The 20,770-nt window shown below is 32.9% G+C and overlaps 1 protein-coding gene across 3 annotated transcripts in view; it reads left to right on the plus strand.

Annotated features, from left to right (window-relative positions):
* Positions 1–20,770, plus strand: part of ASB3 (ankyrin repeat and SOCS box containing 3) — a 95,947-nt gene that overhangs the window by 41,501 nt on the left and 33,676 nt on the right. For all 3 annotated transcript variants that reach the window (XM_079110229.1, XM_079110230.1, XM_079110231.1), the window contains 4 exons: positions 5,160–5,272; positions 5,895–6,030; positions 9,069–9,246; positions 11,327–11,524. In XM_079110229.1, coding sequence (XP_078966355.1) covers positions 5,160–5,272; positions 5,895–6,030; positions 9,069–9,246; positions 11,327–11,524 — 625 coding nt within the window. The remainder of the gene's footprint in view (positions 1–5,159; positions 5,273–5,894; positions 6,031–9,068; positions 9,247–11,326; positions 11,525–20,770) is intronic.

The following is a 20,770-nucleotide window of genomic DNA, read 5'->3' on the forward strand; positions in this document are numbered from 1 at the left end:
CAACTAAATTATTACACTTGAAAATTATAATTCATTAAAATCATCAAATATTCAGTATTGAAATTTCCTTTATTGTTATATATTTGTGTGTGTGTGTATGTGTATATATATATATATTTCAGTTGAAATCTTGATCCAAATAAGATTCGTGTAGTATAATTATTTGAGTTTTTTTTTAACATCTTTTTTAATATAGTGCTTCAGTAATTTTGTCTTATGTAATATGTGCTACCTGTTTATATCGATTCTTGAAACAGTGGTCATTGGATGAGAGACCATTGATCTTTTAAGCATCTGCCCGGTTTTATAGTGGTGTTTTAAAAGAATGTGATTTACAAGAGTTGAGTCAATTTTCCTTTGTTCTCCAGATGCCATTTTTTGCACAGGCTATTATTAATGTTTATTTTTGTACATTACTTTAAAATTTGAATTGGGAGGTAACGATGATTATGTTACTGCTGATGTGACAAAAATATCAGGGGACATACAGTTCCCTGATTTTGAAATGCTTGTTCCTAGGCATTTGTACCCATAAAATAATTTCTCCCTCTTCTTTTTTCTCATCTTTCCCATTTCTTCCTAAAAATATTATATAATATTCTTTATGTATTTAGGATCATTGTTAGATCATGTAGAAATTTGTTGTATTTGATAATATTCATATATCAAAGAAATATGAAGAATTTAATGTCAGAGGCAAAAGGAACTGAATAGGAAGTTGCAACTTAAGAAAAGGCCTTTGAATTTGATGACTTGGATGTCACTGATGATTGTCAAGGGAGTAATTACAAATGAATTAATGGCAGTGAAGTTTTCTCGCTACTTATGGATAGAGACTTTGTAAGGTCTGTGAAGGCGGGAATTTTGATCTCTCATTTATTTCTATATTTTTAGTACTCGAACATTGCTTGGTATGATGTAGACCTCTAGTAAATATTTGTTGAACAACTGATTGGAAAAATGGAATCAATGAATGTAGACTTAAGGAGAGTAGTCTTTGGGTGAAATTTAATGGCAAAAAAGTAAAAGAAAATATCATATTGATAGCAGGGGTCATGAAAAATTTTTTGCCCGTTTTAGTTTTTGGGTACCAGGGATTGAACTCAGGGGCACTCAACCACTGAGCCACATCCCCAGCCCTATTTTGTATTTTATTTAGAGACAGGGTCTCACAGAGTTGCGTAGCACCTCACTTTTGCTGAGGCTGACTTTGAACTTGCGATCCTCCTACCTTAGCCTATTAAGCTGCTGGAATTACAGGTGTGCACCACCACACTGGTTGTGTTTTATTTTTAAGGACTAAAGCAGTTTGCAGGTTTAGCTGTAGAATCCAGCAGAGAATGGGTGATATAAGAAATTGGAGAGGAGACAATATAACATAAAATATCATTGTGTAGTCCATTCCCACAAAGTTAACATCACTGATTCAGTTGGGTAGGTTAGTTCATCACTGTCACATTTATCATTTCTCTTTATATCTTGGTAGCTCTCAAGGCACAAGCACTCTTAATATCCTTCTCCATGGTTCCTTCTTTATCTGTATCCCCACTGTGCCCATAGAATACAAAAGTACACAGTGTTATAGTTGCTTGATGGTTGACTTTTTTGAAAAGATTTGCATAGTCTTATTTTAGATGTGGAGTAGTTTCTAAGCACAGTATTATATTTGCTTTTCTCAGAAGAATTGAGAAAATATGTACAAAATAATGACTTCCTTTTTGGAAGTATGCTGTTTCACAGTTTTGAATCCCCTCTTCAATTTGATAAAGACAATATTACTGCATCTCTTCCAAAGAAGAGACTTTGGTAATAAATGTAAGCTCTAAATATACTTTATAAATAAATCACTGTTTAGCCATTATTAATGATTAATTTTTTGATTTTGAAATAATTAGCAAGAGCTGTGAAAATATTTATTTGCTCATGTACAGGTTTCACTCTTGCTGTTAGGAACTATTTTCAGTACAGATTCAGAAACCAAATGTTTTAATGTATTCATGATATTAAAAATGAAAAGTTTTTTTGTCTGACTTCTATACTGTATTTAATAATCAAAATAAAGTTATTTTCTTTTTTTTATTGTAAATAAATGGGATACATGTTGTTTCTCTATTTGTACATGAGTTATTTTCTTTTTTATAAGGTCAGTCCATCTCATGGAAAACAAACTTATCTTCATCCTGCTTCATATATTACCAATAAGAATCTGATAATCTTCAACTCAGGGTCTGGCTATAGAATGATTTTTGCTAGCAATCACTGATAATGATGAATGAATTGGATAATATGAAACAGATTTTCTTCCTTTTCTATCATGACCTCCACCTCAAATTAGATTGACTTTAGATTGAATGTAGAAAAATAGCTTATTTTTTTCCTTGGTAAAATGCTTAAATATTAACTTAGAAATGAAGTAAATAATGTTAAACTTCTACCTCTGTGATACTATGGCAATTATTGGTTACATTTTTGAAACTGCCCAGAATGAGAGAATTTTTGATTAAAAGACTTCCTAGAGTTCTTGCGAAGAAATAAACTTTGGTTTGTATTAGTCAGTTTTTTATTGCTACAACCAAAATATGGTAGAAGGGTATGGCAGAGGAAAACTGCTTTGGCAGCTGGAATGCAGTAGAGAGAGATTAGGATGGGGTAGGGGAATGGCTGAAGAAGATAAACCTCTCCAGGGCATGCCCCCGTGAGCTGCTTCCACCAACTAGGTTCCACCTGTCAGCATTCCATGTAGTCCCTTTCAGTGGAGTCCTTCATTAGATCATAAGGTCAGAGCCCTCATGGTCTAACCACTTCTCAAAAGCCCCATCTCTGGACATTGCCTCATTGGGGATCACACTTCCAACACACAATCTTTTGGTGAACATTTCAGATTCAAGCCATAAGTATAAATTCAGTATCTAAAACTAATAAAATATTGCCAGGTGCTTTGACAAATGCCTATAACCCAGTGACTCAGGAGGCTGACTCAGGAGGATCACAAGTTTGAGGCCAGCCTTAGCAGTTTAGCAAGACCCTGTCTCAAAAACAAAATAAAACAATAACATAAAAGGGACTCAGGGCTGGGAATGTAGCTTGGTGGTAGAGCACCCCTGCACTCAATCCCCAGTACCACAAACAAAAAACCCCAACATCACCACCATTAAAAAATTAATAGAGTATCAATGGCATGCTACTCAACTTCAGTAATAATGAGTATACTTCCTTGCTTTACATTTTTAAGGAATTTATTTTCTCCATTGTTTCATCTGATTAGCATTTTTCAAGTGTAATGCCTAATTCAAATGTCTAATGCCTTTCTCTTTTTATGACTGAGAATTGTTGATTCTCATTTTCATCCTCCTACTCTAGTAGGAGATATAGAATAACTGCTTGAAATAAAAAAAATATATATTTTAAAAACTATCTTCCCCATACCCCAAGTACATGAAGTTAGGCCTCTTATACATATCTCAACCCTATTGTAGATGTTACTATTTCTCCAAACTTAAATTTTAATGAAGTTATTTAATAGTCATTTAATAGGTATGGAGCTATTACATTTTATCTTCTTTGCCATTGATTTACAAGTGTGTGTGTATGTGTATATTCATTTTATGTAGCACTACAGTAGTACCCCCTCAGTATCCCCTCATATGCAGAGATATATTTCAAGATGCCCAGTGCATGCCTGAAGCTGCAAATAGTACCAAATCTTTTACGTACTATGTCCTCCCTCTTCCTCTTTCTCTATTTTTCTCTCTTACTGTGGTAAAGTTTAATGATAAATTTGGCACAGTAAGATATTTAAAAATAACTAATGTAAGATAGTATGATCATGGTGATATATTGAAATAAAATTGCCAAGTTTACTAATGACGATTGGGCAGGTAGTATTTACAGTGTGGCTGTGCTGGATTATTCATATCCTGGGAAGGAAAGAGTGAACAGCCTGAGGTTTATGACACCATTTGGAACAGTGTGAAGTTTTAAATTTATACATTGTTTATTTCTGGAATTTTTCCATTTAAAATTTTGGGCCACCATTGACTGAGTAACTGTGAGTAACTGAAAAACGTAGAAAGGGAAACTGTGAATAGGGAGAACTACTGTATATAATTATATTTTGGCATTCTGATTTTCATTAACTCCATGCTTAAACTCTTCCAGAATTCTTGTCATCCTAGCTAAGTTTTGTGGTGGATACATTGTGGAAAGTTTAGCTCCACTTGCTTGTTGTACCAACCTGATAACATGTTCCCCAAGTAGATTGTACCTGTTATTACTAAGTAGGATTTATAAACTGTTATATGCATTTGATAATAGATTTAAACATACTTTGCTTTAATGTAAGTTACATATGTAAAGGAAAGTCAAGTAATTTGTGTGTACTCTTTTTGGGAGGTGTCTGTAGGCATACAGACTATTTCTTCAGAGGATCTACTATACCAACAATTGGGAGTAATCAGTTTTAGTTATTAGTTAAATAACACATATTTCTTTAATTGGTATGTGGTTTATCTGAGTCCCCCTTTAGTTCAAGTAGCTGAGAAGATTTACATATTTTTGTTGGTGGATATAAGAATATTATTTTAATAATGGTTGTTTATGATGTTAAAAAAATGTCCAAGATTCAGAACTTACCTTTCACCTTGTCATTGATTCTTGTCATTTTTAATCAAATGGTAACGATAGCAAACCTTTCAACCTTTGTTTTTTTTTGTGGTGCTGGGGATTGAACCCAGGGCCTTGTGCGTGCAAGGCAAGCACTCTACCAACTAAGCTATATCCCCAGCCATTTTTAACCTTTTTGATTAAAAACTCTAGACTGGTACTATTTCTTCTGAACTGTTCACCCTATCCCTTTCCCATTTGCATTTCTAGCAAGCTACATCCATATTATCTCCATTTTCAGAGAGAATGTTTGCCTTTTGTTTCCATTTCCTCTGTGTCTTTTAACATACTATCGAAAATAATTTTGTATGTGCACAGAAAGGATTAGGTGTATATAAATGAGTTTGGGTTAAGACATGATTTTGTGATAACTGTTTAGGAATGAGCACAGCATTGTGAGTTCTGAGATGAATAAGTGATGAGAACATCACCAGAGTGTCCAGCCCTGCAAACATACCTTTTTGCTGACAAAAATTTTTCTGACTCCTGTATTGTAGCTGTTGAAAATGGACAGATAGATGTGTTAAGGCTGTTACTTCGACACGGAGCAAATGTTAATGGATCCCATTCTATGTGTGGATGGAACTCCTTGCACCAGGCTTCTTTCCAGGTAATCTCTGAATTTATTATTTCATTTCCATGTAAATTGTGTGTTTTACCCTTTCAAAATGACAGTTCTGTGCAGTTTTTGCTTTCTACTTGCCTGTGATTTATGATGGTTAGTGCAGTACAGAAAAGGCAGTCTAAATGCTAATGATCATTCTGAATAAGCCAACTGCTATAGTAACTGTAGCAGCTTTGGGCTATAAGGATTATCTAAATTTTTCAAATGTTGATATCATAGTTAAGAAACCATCAGAATATGTGGGATGTAAATTGTTAAAGAGTAGTGGCTTCTTTATAACAGTGTGTTTAGAAACTGTGTTAGCTTCTTAGTAGGTTAATAAACTAATTTTGCAAAATTTTGTAAGGATTATCATCCCTGGAGATCAGTTTTTAATCTGTTTACATTTACTGGGCTAGCTACAAGTATAGTTTAATTTAATTGTTTGATCATTTCCTTTCCAACCAATACAACCATACAGTGTTTTGATTTTTTTTTTCTTCTTCAAGTTTTCCTTTACTGAGAGAATTAAAAAGAAAAGAAAAAGGAAAAGACAAAATAATACAGTAAGAAAAAAGATACCTTCTATTTTTTTCCCTCTTATTTAAAATATGAATCTGTGCTTTAGGAGAATGCTGAGATCATAAAATTGCTTCTTAAAAAAGGAGCAAACAAGGAATGCCAGGATGACTTTGGAATCACGCCTTTATTTGTGGCTGCTCAGTATGGCAAGCTAGAAAGCTTGAACATACTTATTTCATCGGGTAAGATTGATTCATTAGCCTTTGCACTGTTGAGATCATAAATTTTAACTTTATATCATCTTAGGAAAAATAATTCTTGACCTATATACAAAAAAGGTTATGTAATTTATGGTTTTATGTAAGTGGTAAATAAGAGTATGTATAAGTTGATTTATAAGCCTGATTATTTAAGTGTCTGTTACTAGCAGTGCAATGCATAACTACTAATTTTTCTGTGTAAGAACATTCTATGTAAGATCTATCACTAAAGAAGGTTTATTGGCAAGTTGAATGATGGAGCTGTCCTTTCCTAAAGGGACCAGAGCACCTTCCAGCTTCCTAAGGTACAAGACTAGTTTAGGCTTAATTAATTTATTATTTGCTTATTTTATATGTTAAGCCTTTAAATTTATGTTTTAATAATTGTGTGTTTATTTAAATGGGTTTATTTCAAAGCATGCCTATACTTTATTATGTTAATAGCAACACAAACCTGCTGAAGTTTTCTCCTCAACAACCTTTGCATGTATAGCGTTGCTAGAGAAGATGGTGCTGAGGTGATATTCTTAACTTGTGTGACATTTCTGTGACTAGAAGTGTTTGTTATACAGGGACTTTTAAAATTCTTCCCAGTGTGTACTCTCAAAGTTCTAATCTGATGAAGCATGAATAACTGTGGGAAGGGGAAGTATGACCAGATTTTCTGTCAGGCAATTTATTTTAGTATCTGGACTTTTAAGTTACCTCCAAGCTGGTCACGGTGATGTGCAACTATAATCTCAGTGTCTTGGGAGGCTGAGACAGGATTGCAAGTTCGAGGCTGATGCCAGCAATTTAGTGAGATCCTCAGCAGCTCAGTGGAACCTGGCTTAAAATAAAAAAAGAACTGGGGTTATAGCTCAGTGGTAAAGCACCCTTGCGGTTATTCCCCAGTGACCCCTCTGCTCCCCCCAAAATAAACTACTTTCAAATAGACAAAATTTATTTAGACATTAGAACACTGATTTTAACAAACCTTCAAATCCTTAGGTTGAAGTATGAAGTTAAAAAAAAAGTTACTATTAAATGGTAGTTTAAGGTGTCTGGTATAAATAATGAATTTATAAGTCTTAGAATTAAAAGGAACCTCCAAAATAATTTCTTTAAATATGTGTTTTTAGGTTAAGAACCTCAGGTCCTGAGTGTCCGATTTAGTCTTTTCTTAGTAATGGTGTTCACTTCTGTCTGAAGCTGACATCCAGAAACTATTTCCTGTTAGAATCAGAGTCAGGGCTACTTTTCCTATCATGGTTAGAGATGGGGTAGCTTTTGGGGCTTTCTTAGGGTGTTGAGTCTCCCCTCTGGTTTCTCTGATTATAACCAGCCTCCCTACCTCCTTAGTTTTATCCCAGTCATCTTCAGCTAGCATTGGACTCAGATCTTCTGACTTCTGATGTTTTTTCCTATACTACTTAATACTCCTGAGGACTATCCTAATTCTGTTAATGACTTCCCGTCCCACAAGTTCTAGTTATTAATGTTCAACTAATATATATTTTTAAATTTTATAACTTATTTATTTTTATGTGGTACTGAGGATCAAACCCAGTGCCTCACACAGGGTAGACAAACACTCTAACCACTGAGTCACAATCCCAGCCCTCAACTAATATTTTGAATAAAATAAGTCATACTGTACCTTAAAGGTTCTCACCTCATGCCAAGCTGGGGCTCTAAACACCTATTTTTTGGTTGTTCTTTTTTCTCCTTCTCCTCCTCTTCCTTCTTCCTCTCTCTCTCTCTGTCTCTGAATTGTTATGAGTTGCAAGTTGAAAAGACAGGTATGTTTATAATGTAATTATATGTTCCCAGTTCCTTAGAGTGACTTTCCTTTTAGTGAAATGTCTGTTATTTTTTCAACCTTTCCACCTGTAGTCTTATAGGGACTGGTCCCTTACATTTTCTGATACTTTGAAATTCTCTTTCAAAATAGAACATTGGTTTAAAAAAAAAAAGTTAAGGAGGGTTCTTTCCCAATTTATTCTTTTCTTAGTAATGGTGTTCACTTCTGTCTGAAGCTGACAGCAGGTGAAACACCCACCTCATATAAGTAAGATTCTAGTTGTCTAGCATGTTTGAAATTCCTGAAGATTTCATAGTCTCTTTAACTTACCGTTTGCATAGTTTTTGTCTATTTCAGGGCTTTGGTTTATTCCAGGTACATTTACAAATATCCTTTTAAATAAAAGATAGTATGTATTTTCCCTGTCGATGATGATTTTTATATTGAGTTATATCCCAAACAATTTTAAATAACTCATGATCATGTAATAATACAATACTTAACATATTTAATACATTATTTGCCAATGAGAAAAGTTTGAGGAAGCCTATTTTCAAAACTTTCACAAAAATTAAGGTCATTCTCAACCTTTTCAAATCTTTATATCTGCCATTGAAATAACTTGATCAGACTTATGATTATAGAGTAAGCTCAGAAACTCATTTAAAATACCTTTTTCTATATTGTCAGCTTTATCATTGCAATAGTCATGAAGGAAGAATAAAAGAGCATAGTTAATACTAGTTTTAAGGCATAGATTCTACATATGTTTTATCTACTGGTAATTTTTTTCATGGATCTTAGCCTAAACCAATTATTGGCATCTATAATGTTTCAAAACTTAGACTTCTCTCATCTTTCTCAGTAAGTATCAGAAATATTATTACCCATATTTGATGGTTTGCATTTTTCCTTTTATATGTTTATATTTTGGACCCAAAGTGCTTGTTGGAGGATGGGAATGAAATTCATCTTTCATTGGAGTTGTGTTTTAGCTTAAAAATGAATTCTAAAATATGATCACTTGTTTTCTTGCTGACATAAGAGCAAAAACAATTTAAACGATTCCTAACAACTTGGCAATGTGTGTTTATTCAACAACATCCATGGAGAGAGAAAAGATGTACTGTCAAACTCTTTTATGGCTGTTGCTTTGAAATTTCTATATATATATATATATATTTTTTTTTTTTAACATAAGTGAAGATTTTCTGTTAAATGTTTTACTTTGTGTTAGGAGCAAATGTTAATTGTCAAGCCTTGGACAAAGCTACTCCCTTGTTCATTGCTGCTCAAGAGGGTCACACAAAATGTGTGGAACTTTTGCTGTCCAGTGGGGCAGATCCTGATCTTTACTGTAATGAGGACAACTGGCAGTTACCTATTCATGCAGCTGCACAAATGGGCCATGCAAAGTAAGTGTTAAAAAAAGAGAGTAAAAATGATCTCATAATTAAAAGTCAATAAGAAATAAATCTGGGCCAGACCTTCTACCTCCTGGCAAATTCCTTGATATTTCCCTCCCTAGCCAATCTGCTGGGTGATTATACCTGTTCTTAGTCTGTCCTCTTGTTATCCTTAGCTCCTCTTGATCTTACTTTTCTACCATCAGGCAGAATGGTTAGAGATGGGGTAGCTTCTGGGGCTTTCTTAGGGTGTTGAGTCTCCCCTGTGATTTCTCTGATTATGATCTCCTCTCCCCCTCCTTAGTTTTATCCCAGGCATCTTCAGCTAGCATTCCGATGGCTTCAAGTTTTTGAGTTTGTGATCCCTTACAGTGGAGTCTTTCATTTGTATGTGCTGAGTAGACATTCCCATCTTGAACCCTTTTGATTGGAATTCTCTTTATCTAATCTCAAAGCCAACAAGGTATTTTTCCCCTGTTGCTATTGTTCTTTGTTCCTTCCCAAGAATTCCCATGAAATCATTGGTGTTTTCTGGGAAGAGTAAATCAGGAGTTATAGGAATCTTATACTCTGAGCTGGTAACCTGGTTCTATAAGAATATGACTGCCTATTATTTGACACTAAAAAGTTTTCTTTAAATATATATTTATGATCTTTAGGGTCATAATTCTACCATAGTACTTTTTATAGCTGTTGTTGGTATTATTTAATTTAGAAAGTAAAAATGGTCTTTACTTTGTTTACATAGTAGGAAAACAGATTCTACAATTTGTTTATTATACCACTAGGTGGCATGGTATTTCACTATGTCCTTAAAGGTATTTGTAAGCATATTTGTACCTTTTGGAAAAAGAGTAAAAATTTTCAAACCCATTTAAACAATCAAGACACATTTATTCAATTTAACAGCTATTAAATAGACCTTTTATCTTAACAAGATACTTAGGTTTTGAAATTTGATATTTTTCATAATTCTTTATTTATTTTTTCCCCTTTTCTGTATTGGGGATTAAACCCAAGAATTTGTCATGCTAGGCAATTACTCTACCACTGAAATACACCTCTGGCCCTCCCAATTTTTTTTTTTTTTAAGCATAAATCTTCGATGCAGTTTTACTCTGAACTTTAAATTGATACCACAACTCCTTTAGGAATTTATCCTCAATTGTGCTCAATTTCGAGGCCTCTGTTTGCCACTAATGATTCCTTCTAGCCTACTTTAGAGGTAACCCTTTCTGAGAACATAAGTTCTCCTTTAATGTTGTCTTAGGTCTAGTTTACATAAGGAAAAGTAACAAAGAGAAAAACAGTGTTATAAAGATACTTTGGAGTGGCCCTGTCTTTTCCCAGAATGGGGGAAATTTCCTGGCTTATTTCATCCTTAGAGTTTTATTTTCAATTTTAGAAGAGAACAATAGTCCTTTTTCTCCCCAGCTGACTGCTAGACCTAACTTTACAAATCATTTGAGAACTTTAATGATTTTCTTTAGATCTTTTCTCCACCTAGCAACCAGCTTCTTTATAAATTTGTCTTAGATTTTAATAAGCACATATTTTTTCACAGAATATATCTTATCAGAAATCCAAATTTCTTCCTGATGTAAATATTATTCTTTATTTCTTGTCACTCATTATCTTTAAAAATTTATCACTAATTGGAAAAACAAAATTAATTAGTACTTTAAGAAGGAAAATACCTCATTTTCTTAATTCTGGTTTATATTTAATATAATAAATATTTAAATAATTTAAGATCCTAAAATAGCTAACAATTTGAATTTTGTAGGGAAGGTGGTACTGGTAAGGCAATAATTAGTAAAAATCCTGAAGAGAAAATAATTACCTGTTTCCTTGTAGGAACATTACATAATTCTGTTTCAGGTATATTTAAGGATCTTTATATTATACAACAGTAAGTGAAACATTTTGGACTATGTGTCATATAGTAATTACTGGAGATAGCAAGTATAATAAAGACAGAAAGGCTTCTTTAAATCAATCAGTATCTTAAAATACATGAAGTAGAAATCTTTCCTGCACTCATTATAAATATGAAATATTAAGTGCTCCTGAATTTGTTTATTTGTAGAATCTTGGACTTGTTAATACCACTTACTAACCGGGTCTGTGACACTGGACTGGACAAAGTGAGCCCTGTTTACTCTGCAGTGTTTGGAGGACATGAAGAGTGCCTGGAAATATTACTCCAGAATGGCTACAGCCCAGATGCCCAGATGTGCCTGGTCTTTGGATTTAGTTCTCCCATGTGCATGGCTTTCCAAAAGGAGTATGTGTATTTGCTATATTTTAAGTCTTTTTTTTTTTTGCTACATGGAGATGTATTCCCAAATGACTTTTTCTTGTAGGGAAATTTGGTATCTTTGTTAGTGCTAAACTATTAACTTAGAAAACAAATAAATAGAAAAATCCATTGTGTGCCTTATTCAGTCTGGCTATAGAAAAAATTAGGTGATAATGTCAGATTGTTGTCCTCCCCTCTTTTTTTTTTGTACTGTGAATCAAATCCAGAGCCTGGTCAATTTTCTTTCCCTCTTTGAATCTGGATTACATTTTCAGTGTAGCAATTCAGGGAACACTTTAAATATTTTAACAAAAATGGAGGAATTCTCTGATTATCTTTGGTCCTTCAAAATTATTCAAGAATTAAAAATGTGACTTTATCAAATACAGCAATAATTGTGTTTCAAGTTATTTTCCTGTGAAATTTATATTTATAAAACATTGTGAGGCTTAAAACAAAACATTAGTTTTGTAGATATTGCAGTTTAATGTAGTTGATGTATAGGATTTCTTCATGTCAGTTAGAATAATTGAATTTCAAAAGTCTAAAAAATATTTCATTAGTCTGCCATGATCCTATAAAGTAGAGTAAAGAATTAATGTGGTTTTCTAAGCTTCTGGCCAATAAATTGTCTATAATACTACTAAAGTTTTAAAGTAGACATTAAGTGTAAACTTTATGGGCTGGAGATATAGCTCAGTTGGTAGAGTGCTTGCTTCACAAGCACAAGGTTCAATCCCCAGGGTGGTGCTTGCCTGTAATCCCAATGGTTTGGGAGGCTGAGGCAGGAGGATTGCAAGTTCAAAGCCAAAGCAAAAGTGAGGCACTAAGCAACTCAGTGAGACCTATCCCCTCAAAAAAGAATAAACCTTATGAGTAAGAAGTCATACTGAGTGATATCTGTGTATAATCCAATAATAGAATATGTTCAGTTGCTATTATTTTTAAGGAAGAAGAAGGGGTTACAGGCATACTTCAAATTTCATTGGCTTTCCTAAATTCATCATTATAGAGATGTACTTGTGATTTAATTTAATTCTCTGCTGAAACTTAGTTATTAAGCTCTTCTGTCTTTACATCTTTATATCTCTTAATATTTGCTATGTTAAATACTGGTTCATATTATTTGTTCTAAATTAAAGCTTCCAGGTATACATTTTAGTTTGAAGATCTGGTTAATCTGAGTATATGGGACCCACTCTATGCATAACACTCATGATTTCTTAGAGTTTTATTATATAATCTTTCAAGTTTTCTCTTTTTGAACAGAGGAACCTTAATTACTTTAGCTTATCTTTAGGAAGAACACTTTGGTAACTGGGTTTCAGTTGTCTTTCTCTCTGTTATATCTAATACATCCCCTGTGTAATGATGGTCTTTTTTGACCTTCATCTCATTTTTCTTGAGAAACTAAGATTTTTTTGGTCTTTTGGTAACTGGTTGAGCTCTTGCCTTATTGTCTTGTAAGTATAGTTTGAATTAGACCTATATAGTACATTGTACCTGTTTTCTTGGAATACCTTAAAATTAATGGTATTCTTTGAGAAATGGACAATCTGTTTCATGCCATTTATAGGATTTAGATAAATGAAGATTGGTGGAAGAGGTCTTAAATAGGCTTCTGGATTTTTCCAAGATTAGTTTCCTTTCTCCCTTTGATTTCTGCAAACTTAGTCAATAACATTAATTAGCCAGTTGTTTTGTAGAGAACACTAAAATAGATTCTATCAAATGTATTGAAGAAGCTGAAACATGAACCCCATCCTTTAAGAACTTAAAACCTAATGGGGAAAAATATTATTTAGTAGCATTTGTTCTACTATCTTTTACCTCTTTACTAAGTGTTTTTAATGTGCTCAATAATGGAAGACAAGGCTCCTCTTTTTTTTCGGCTGCATCTAGCATGACTCTAAATATGAACTATTATCTTATTGTTGAATAATGACATAAATGGTTGTTTATCTTTCACAAGTACTCCAATGTTGCATTTTTGTGTTCTCTCTCTCTTTTTTTTTTCCTAGTGTTGGGGATTAAAGATCAAGTGTTCCATCATTGAGGTATAGCCTGTAGTATTTTTAAAGAACTCTGATTGGCTTGCTTTTTATATCTAAGTCACTCTGTAAACTTTAGTGCTGCTAAGACATACTTTTTTTTTTTCTTTTTTCTTGTGGTGCTGGGGATTGAACCCAGGGACTTGTGCTTGTGAGGCAAGCACTCTACCAACTGAGCTGTCTCCCCAGCCCAAGAGATTCTTAACATGCAGTGTGGGATTACTTCTAGCTTCAGGAAAGTAATCCCACTAATGCCCCTCTCTTGTTCTCAAACCGCACCAAAAAATGGGCCAAAATACAAATGGATCTACCTAGCGACTCTGTCAAATAGATCAAAGTAGGCAGATTATGAAAGGAAGCAGTAATTTGGTGAAATGACTCTTTTGGACATGAACTTTCTGTTTTTTTCCTTTTGCCATGTTGTCCTGATGGCAGACCCCAATCGAACTGGGTAGCAGCAGTGGCTTCAGCAGCTAACATCCCAATAAGAACCCTGTGTGCCAGAGAATATAATGGAGATGCACAAAACAGACCCAAATTAATTGAAAGCATGATTTAAACTATCACCAGCATCTCAAACTAAGTACCAAGTTGCACATTCATGGGTTCAGGCCCAAAGCAACATAACAAAAACTTTGAGAATGAACTGTTATCAGTACCACTGTCTATAGAAGATGAAGCAGAACTTGTAGTCTGAATCTAACTAGGTTATGTGACTGCTAAAATAAACAACAACAACAACAAATCAGTATTTTTTTTTTTTTTTTTTTTAGGGTTTTTTTTTTTTTTTATTGTAAACAAATGGGATACATGTTGCCTCTCTGTTTGTACATGGTGCAAAGGCATACCACAAATCAGTATTCTTTAAAGGATTATAAGACACAGGACCTGAAGTCTGTAAACATAACATTTACAGCTCCAGGATATAGTCTAAAATTATTTGGTATATGAAGAACTAGTAAAATATGACTCCATCTCAAGAGAAAAGGCAGTTAGATGTCCACCCTGAGAGGATGCAGATGTTGGAAATAACAGATAATTGAAAATGGCTATTATAACTCTGGTTCCTGAGGTTAACATACTTGAAATAAATGAAAAGATAGAAATTTTCAACTGATTTATTAAAAACTATAAAATTCATTACATGAGCTCCAAAGCAGAATGGAAGTGATAGAGAGCCAACTGACTTTAAGATAGATGAATAGAAATTATCTACACAGAACAGGAATGCAGATTGAAGGGGAAAACAAAAATAATCACAAACAAACAAACAAAACTCACCCAGGGCCTTGGACCTGAGGAACAACATCAGTATTAAAGTCCAGTATTAAAGTATTCATTAAAGTCCATTCTAGGAGAGGAGAAAGTGATTAGCATGGAAAAAAGTATGTAATTTATTAATGGACCAAAACCTCTTAACATTAGATGAAGATATAAATTTGTAGATTTGAGAAGCTCAGTAAACCAAACAGGATAGGCCAAAGAAAAGCACACTCAAACACAATCATATTTCATAAACCAAAAATGAAGAAGCAGTGTGATGTATAGTAAGTAGTCCTTGGTCACACATACTAGCTAAGAAACTTTGCTTTTTGCTCCTCTTGGATATTTTATTCTTTGAACTGCCCTGTAAAGTGTAATTGAAATGTAGTTTGATGGCTCTCCAAAAGATGAATTGAGCTATTTTCTTCCATGTGGGAACTTGTTAATTGAACTAAATGTATTATTTTAATTAGTAAGGTAGATTTTCAATAAGAAGAGTAATTGGAAAATATTATATGTTAGCCTCTATAAAAATATCAAAACACCAAAATATCTGTTTTATAAGGTCTGGTCTCCTATTCTTTCTAATTGGCTTTTCATTTGTTTGCTTGGATCCTGTGATGGGCTAAATTTTGAAACATTTTTGCATTATTACCTATTTGTAGGGAGTTCAATTAAAGGGAAACTTTCCCAAGGAATTAAATCTAAACGATGGTAGATCATGTATGTCTGCAATTAATATCCATAAATAAAAGAGTTGATTTAAGAATTGTACATTGAGCTGGGCACAGTGGCACATGCCTGTAATCCCAGTGGCTCAGGAGGCTGAGATAGGAGGATGGAGAGTTCAAAGCCAGCCTCAGCAATGGCAAGGCGCTAAGCAACTCAGTGAGGCCCTGTCCCTAAATAAAATATAAAATAGGTCTGGGGATGTGGCTCAGTGGTTGAGTGCCCCTGAGTTCAATCCTTGGTACCAAAAAAAAAGGAATAGTACATTGCACAATTTTTGGTTCATAGAAAAATGTCTAGGTAAGTTCTCTACCTGCCATCTATCTAGACAATAACATCAATTAATCATTTAATCCTTATATTACATTTATATTAGCTAATATTGGACTGTTGACTTGCATGTCAGTCACTGTCCATGTAAAATGAAAATGGATTATTTTGGGACTTTGTATAAACCTTTGCTGATTAAGAAAATTTTTTATTGTCTCAATAGATTTTGTTTTTGTATATGAAGCGAGTAAAAACAAATCAGCATCTTAAAATTGGGATTCTGTACAATTATGCCTAAACATTTATTAAATTAAATAGAATCACCATTTACAAAACAAGGATAATTGAATATAATTTTAACTTAAAAGTAATTATTATCTTTTATTTTTTCCCTAATTTTCTTAATGAAGCAATGCAAATTTCATATATCCCATTTACTAATTATTAACAAGAGTTCAAATTTTGGCTACGACACTTGGTATCAGGTAATTTAGAAGATGCCATTTTCTAAAATTAATTTGGTATGTAAATTTTCAGGGCTTTGGTAATAGATAATGGAATAAGATTAGTGATATGAGTTTTAAAATTTTATAACAATATATGTTAATTTGGTGTAAGATTGTCGTATAAAAAGATTTAATTAAAACTTATCTCACTTAAGGTGTTAATGAGTAAGAGACTTTTGTCTTCTCATTTGCATGTTTTCTGGTATTTCTCTGAAATCTATAAATTCAGTACATATGGCCTTTCTTACACTATTGGCCTCTTAGGTTTAGCAAACTTTTATTGCTTTTATGAATAATATAATTAATATTAAAGGTGATAAAAATAAATATAAATAATAACTTTGGGCTTTAAATTTTCTGTTATTCAGCCAACTTGACTTTTTTAGCTCAGAATTAGTGTTCTAACATTTTTGGTGGTAGTTTTGGGAGGATAGTTTCCATTTTAAACAGTGACCTTTAACTCTGTTCCCCACTTTGCAGCATAAAGTGTTTCTTCTGCCAAGGTACAGATCTTGAAGTAGTCTTTGTTCTTGGGGCTGAAAAGTTTATAGCTGTAGTGATATGATGCCAGTCTTTCAAGGGTACAGTTAAATAATTCAACTTAAGTGAGAAAATATAAGAAAAAGATTCCTCTAACTGGAATGGGAAAAGGAGGAGGGAAATTGGAAATTTCAGGACAATTTGAACAAATATTAATGACCTTTTATATTTGGCTATTGATGGAGACCATATCTTAGCTGACCTGATGTTTTCTGTATTTCTGATTGGTAATGAGCATTAGTCATCACATTATTTCATACAAATCTTTATGTCCATTCTATTAATCACTAGTGTGCACATTGAACTCACCTATTGTTTTCATTTTGTTTTTAGCCAGTGACTGAAAGCCATTCAGGTAAAACTTATCTATGACCTTTTGATAATTCATTTAATAAGTTGATTAGGTATTTTGTTGAATATTTTGTTAGATATTGAACATAAAATGCTCAAATGTTTGCCCATTTCTGTTTGTTTAAAATAAATTGTTTTATTATGAATTTTCTCTGTCCTTTTCCGTGGGTACTGTTTTTCTGCACATCTTTGAACTTCAGATGAGTTTGGACACATTCAGAGTGGTATGGCTGTAGACCATTTTTGAACTTCAAAGAGCAGAGTGGTGAAAAATGTACACGCCCAAAAATAAGATCTAGACTGATTTTTAGTGATCTCCTCTTAGAATCCAGTGATGATCACTATTTCTATAATGAGTTGACTCTGTGTCACAATCAATTCTTTATGATTGTGTTAAACAGGTTTAACTCTTTATTCCCCACAGAGTGATTTAGAGAGTTTTCCCAATTTGGTATGAGGGCTTGAGAGAATTTTTTGAAGTATTAAGAAAAACACAGAGATATTTCCATATAATCTATATTTTAACCAAAGGTTACCTAAGCTAAAGAATTTATTGTATTCCTGGTGATGTCTAATAATCAAGGTCATATAGAACAGTTAGATTTCTTGCATTTCTAGAGCATGTCCACATAACTGTCCACTTCTTCCTAGAAGCTCTGGGCATGCTGACAAAAATTCTGTGATTCTACATTTTATTTTACAGTTATTATTCTTCTTGGAAATAGTAGTTTTCTTGAAAAAGGGTCTATATTGTAACTCTTAGTCAGTTTTATATAAGGTTTTGGAAGTATGCTCTTGTCCCTTCTGAAATAAGGCAGCATGAGTACAGTGATTGTAAGAAGTTAGGGCTGTTTTCCAAAACATAATTTTGTAGAATCCTTATTCTGTAGATGGTTAATAGATACTACATAGGACAAGAGTAATTCTGTAGTTTAATTGGTTTGGAAAACAGGGTTAAACTATGTTAATAGTTTCTTTTCTGGAGGACTTGTGAGAATTTTTGTTATTATAGCATGCTTTGTGAATTCCTTAGAGGGGAATGGATCTACAAAGGTTTTAAAAATCCTGAAATAAAGGATAAACTCACATTTATAATAAATATACCATTGCTCTTGTGTTTAGACTTTCTAGGCATTTTATACTCCATTTATTATACTTTCTTCAAATTAATGATTGCTTTAATTTTAAAGGTACTTCTAAAAAGTGTCGGGAGGTTGAAGAAAATCAGAGCATATAATTTGAATGTGTAACTTAACAGTCTGCTTAAAAATAAGTTCATCCTATTTTTCTCTCTTTTCTTGACTCACTGTATACTGAATACGATTTCTCCAGTTTTTCAATAAAGAACCTTTTTCATAATGGATCCTTTTCAAGGACTAAAGTTGCATGAAACATAGTTTGGGAAACATAGGTCTAGTCTTAAAATTTTTCTCAGTTTCATGAAGTGTTCAGTTTTAATTATAGAGGAGAGAGATTTTAGGAACTTGCTGTATCCTATTCACTATTAGTTTTGGTTTGATATTATCATCCCAGTTCCATCAATTATTGGCTTGTGACTAAGCTTCAGTTTTTGAATTTAGAATGGAGATAATATAATAGAACTTCTTAGGGTTATAGGATTCAGGCAAATTTTACTTGTAACCCACTTAATGTAGTGCCTAATACAGAATAAATACCGTGTTAAGTTTGTTATTATAAGGAATCCCATGCACACATGTTCCTCTCACACTTAGATGATTTATCTTTTGTCCTTGACCTTAAATTTTTCTTAGCATGAACCACATGTCTAGGTACTGTACTGAAATTTTAATAAGAAATCTTTTTGGTTTTGTAGTTTTGGCTAAACAAAAAATGACTTGAGTACCTGTCTGTAGCATTTTCTCTCATAAGGTGCTTTTAAGAGATACCATATACTTAAGTTCTATAGCAAAAGTATGTCTTCTGGATTGGATTTTTAACATCTAAGTATCTACAGTTAGGCTATTGATGGTTTCAAATGCTTGAGAGAAGAATTCAACCATTTCCTGAATTGCACATATCAACAATATGACTGGAAAATTGCCAGGTTTCTTGAAAATTGTGTATCATATTGGAATGACCCAGTATCTCAAGCTTTTTGTGCAATTTCCCTTCATACTTCTTGGAATGTGCTCAACAGTTCGTATATAGTTTATCTCTTCTGTAAGTAAAATCAGCAAGTAATAATTGTAGGCAAAACAATGAGAACCTAGTTAAATGAGTGTAAAGTGGTTGAGAGAAATTGGTGATAACTATTTAGAACTATTCTTCAGGATTCCTATAGTGCAAGACTGGTGGCAACAAATACTCGATGTATCTCAAAGCTGCCAGAGGAAAAAAGCATACGTGTAGGGTTGTTTTCAAGAACAATGATATGAATGATGGTAGATTTCCTATCAGGAACAAATAGAAATATAGTAGACAAGCAACAGTTATTAATTTTTACAAAGAAATTATGGAATTATAGATTTTTGCTTTCTAATTGCTATATAAATGATTAATAGTAAAGAGAATACTGTTTTATCTTTTAATCAAAGAAACACAAATTGGAGAATAAATAAGATAGATTTATAAAGATATACATAAGTAGAAGACATTTTTACCTGCGTATATAGTGTCTTAACTGTGTAAAACCTTTGAAGTTTTATATATAGGTCCTCAGAAGTAGTTGGTCTCATATGGCTATTTGTCAATTTATATTTGTTTTAAACTAAATTTGCAACTCTTATTTATTTAGATTCTATATACTATGATTTTGAAATATTTCTTTTTTAATTTATAGCTCTTTAAAATTGTCAGTTTCAAAAGAAGGAATAATTTTATTCTTGGCTATCTTCTTTTTTAGTTGTCTGTGTAGTGAACATATGTTTGTTAAGCTTCATTACAGTTAAAATTATATCATAAATATTTTTTAAAAGTTGTTATACAACCATCTTTTTTCCTATTCTTTTTTTATTGGTACATTATAGTTGTATATAATGGTGGGATTTATTGTTACATATCCATGCATGCACACATATAACAATATAATTTCTCCAGTATCATTCCCCAGTATTTCCCCTTTCTCTTCTGTCTCCCATTTCCTGTCCCCTCTCCTCTACTTTACTCATTTCCTTTAAATTTTCAGAAACCCTCTCCCCTCCCTGGGCCACCTTTCTTATCCTTTTTCCTTTCTATTTTCCACGTATGAGAGAAATGGGCAACCTTTGATCTTCTGTTTGGCTTATTTCACTTAACATAATGGTCTCAAGTTCCATCCATTTCCTGTGCATGACAATTTTAGTTTTCTTATCTCTGAATAAAACTCCATTATACAACCATCTTAACTGCAGTTTTTGATAATGGTATAATGTATATAATATAATACCGGTTCCTCTGTTATTGTCATTTCTTTGTTAAAGTATTTCATAGACAATACTGTAGTTAACAATTTTGTAGAAATGGGTTATAATTTCTTTTGAATTTTATATTCCCAAGGATTACATTACTGAATTAAAAGAAGT

This window comes from Sciurus vulgaris (genome assembly GCF_902686455.1).
Source record: "Sciurus vulgaris genome assembly, chromosome: 14".
NCBI lineage: Eukaryota > Metazoa > Chordata > Mammalia > Rodentia > Sciuridae > Sciurus > Sciurus vulgaris.